Source organism: Trachymyrmex septentrionalis, unplaced genomic scaffold (genome assembly GCF_001594115.1).
Source record: "Trachymyrmex septentrionalis isolate Tsep2-gDNA-1 unplaced genomic scaffold, Tsep1.0 scaffold29, whole genome shotgun sequence".
NCBI classification, from domain to species: Eukaryota; Metazoa; Arthropoda; class Insecta; order Hymenoptera; family Formicidae; genus Trachymyrmex; species Trachymyrmex septentrionalis.
Window position 1 is genome coordinate 2,475,131 of NW_017305451.1, and position 1,711 is coordinate 2,476,841.

The 1,711-nt window shown below is 31.7% G+C and overlaps 1 protein-coding gene across 1 annotated transcript in view; it reads left to right on the forward strand.

Moving 5' to 3' along the window:
- Nucleotides 1–191: 191 nt before the first annotated feature.
- Nucleotides 192–1,711, forward strand: part of LOC108749334 (HAUS augmin-like complex subunit 3) — a 3,544-nt gene continuing 2,024 nt past the window's right edge. Inside the window, exons 1-5 of the mRNA XM_018487947.1 lie at nucleotides 192–562; nucleotides 642–860; nucleotides 944–1,130; nucleotides 1,198–1,418; nucleotides 1,495–1,623. Coding sequence (XP_018343449.1) covers nucleotides 381–562; nucleotides 642–860; nucleotides 944–1,130; nucleotides 1,198–1,418; nucleotides 1,495–1,623 — 938 coding nt within the window. The 5' untranslated portion in view covers nucleotides 192–380. The remainder of the gene's footprint in view (nucleotides 563–641; nucleotides 861–943; nucleotides 1,131–1,197; nucleotides 1,419–1,494; nucleotides 1,624–1,711) is intronic.

Here is a 1,711-nt window from a genome sequence, read left to right on the forward strand (position 1 = left end):
TAATGACATTTTTTAAATGTCAAATTTTTCTACAATAATATAAGAGCGATAAAATGACTCATAATTTTATCGATGGTCGATATTAGATGATTTTATCGATCTTTAATATTTATCGACGTTAATTACAAAAAATTTAAAAAGATGGCGCAAATCATGTTTTACAACTTCGATTTATTAAAAAAAAGATGTGCCACCGGTCACATCTCTGATACAAAATTCAAACGGACGTCAAATTGTATTAAATCAAGGACAATATTGTTGAAAGTTGAAATAGCCTGCGATGAAACGTTTGATCACTGTGTGATGTGAGATATGACTGGAAATTTTTGTGGAAATTGAAACGGCGTATCGAGAGAAGAGAAAGCTCGATATAAAGGAAGATGAGTGTCACCAGTAAATTGCTTTACAACAAGCTTCATGGATTACGTCCAGATCTATCATCGGGGATCACACCTGAGATCTTGAGCAAAGTATGCGACGATCCGAGTACGCAGCCTTTTCTGGAATGGTTCTGCAAGAACGTGAGCAGTGCCAATATTCTCTCCAACGAGGAGATAAAATTGTATGACACCTCTTTTACAAACCACAGTTGATTGATATAACTGGACTAGACTTCTGATAATTTTTTTCTTCTTTTACAGAAAAAATACACTGAAAGATGCTGGCGAAATGTTGGAAGGTGAAGCATTGGACGCCGCATTGGAGGAAGCCACCAGAGATTGCCCGAACTTGTTGAAACTTATCGACATAGATGATACATGTCGAGAGGATCTATTTGTAGAATACGAAGTGTTGAAGGAAAGCTGCAGAGAAGATGAAAAGTATCTTCAGTCGTTGAGACATAGTATAAAAACTTTGAAGTAAGAACTTTTATGAAGTTATGTTTTCTTTCCTTCAAAGTATTTATGTAATAGTTAAATAATTTAGAGAAATTTTGTTGTAGGGAAGTCAAGAATAAGCTAGATGATGATATTGAAGAAGCAGAAACTATGCTCAATAAAGAGCAGATCGAAACAGAAAAGGCATATGACGATTGCAGTGTCATTTTGAAAAAATTTGATAAAGATACTTGTCAGTTTTCAAAAGATATCGAGAGTCTTTTAAATGTGTATGCCAATGCTGCTAAGAATGTAATTATCTTAAACTTTGTAACTAATTTTATGAGTTATATGATTTATTTATTATTTTCTTTTTCAGCGAGGCAGCGCGGTGTTATGGTCACAAATGCCTATCCACTTGTTTAGTAAACAAATAGAACTCTACAATCATTATCTAGGTATTCATATAAAGAAGGAATTTGGAACTAATACTAACAAAGAAGAGCAAGAAGAGGATTCAGATTACGGATCTCTAATAAATGATAGTAGGGATAAACAGATGGATGAAAGGATGCTTGAGTTACATATGTGTAAAAGAAAGTAAGTAAATAGGCAATTATCTTTTTAAAAAATGTATTAAGCAATATAATTGTATTTTTTCTTATTTCTTGTATAGCTTAATCCATGCTAAATTAGAAGAGATTAATGCTAGTGTTCAAGAAGATTATTACATGGCAATATTACAATGTGTACAGGATATCTATAATGGTGGAATTTTAAAAGTGCCTGAAGATAATAAATTACAGTGAGTAAAAATTATTACTTATGTTAAATTAAGTTTAATCGATTGTTTCATAATAGAATAATTAATATTACCTTTATATATATATATA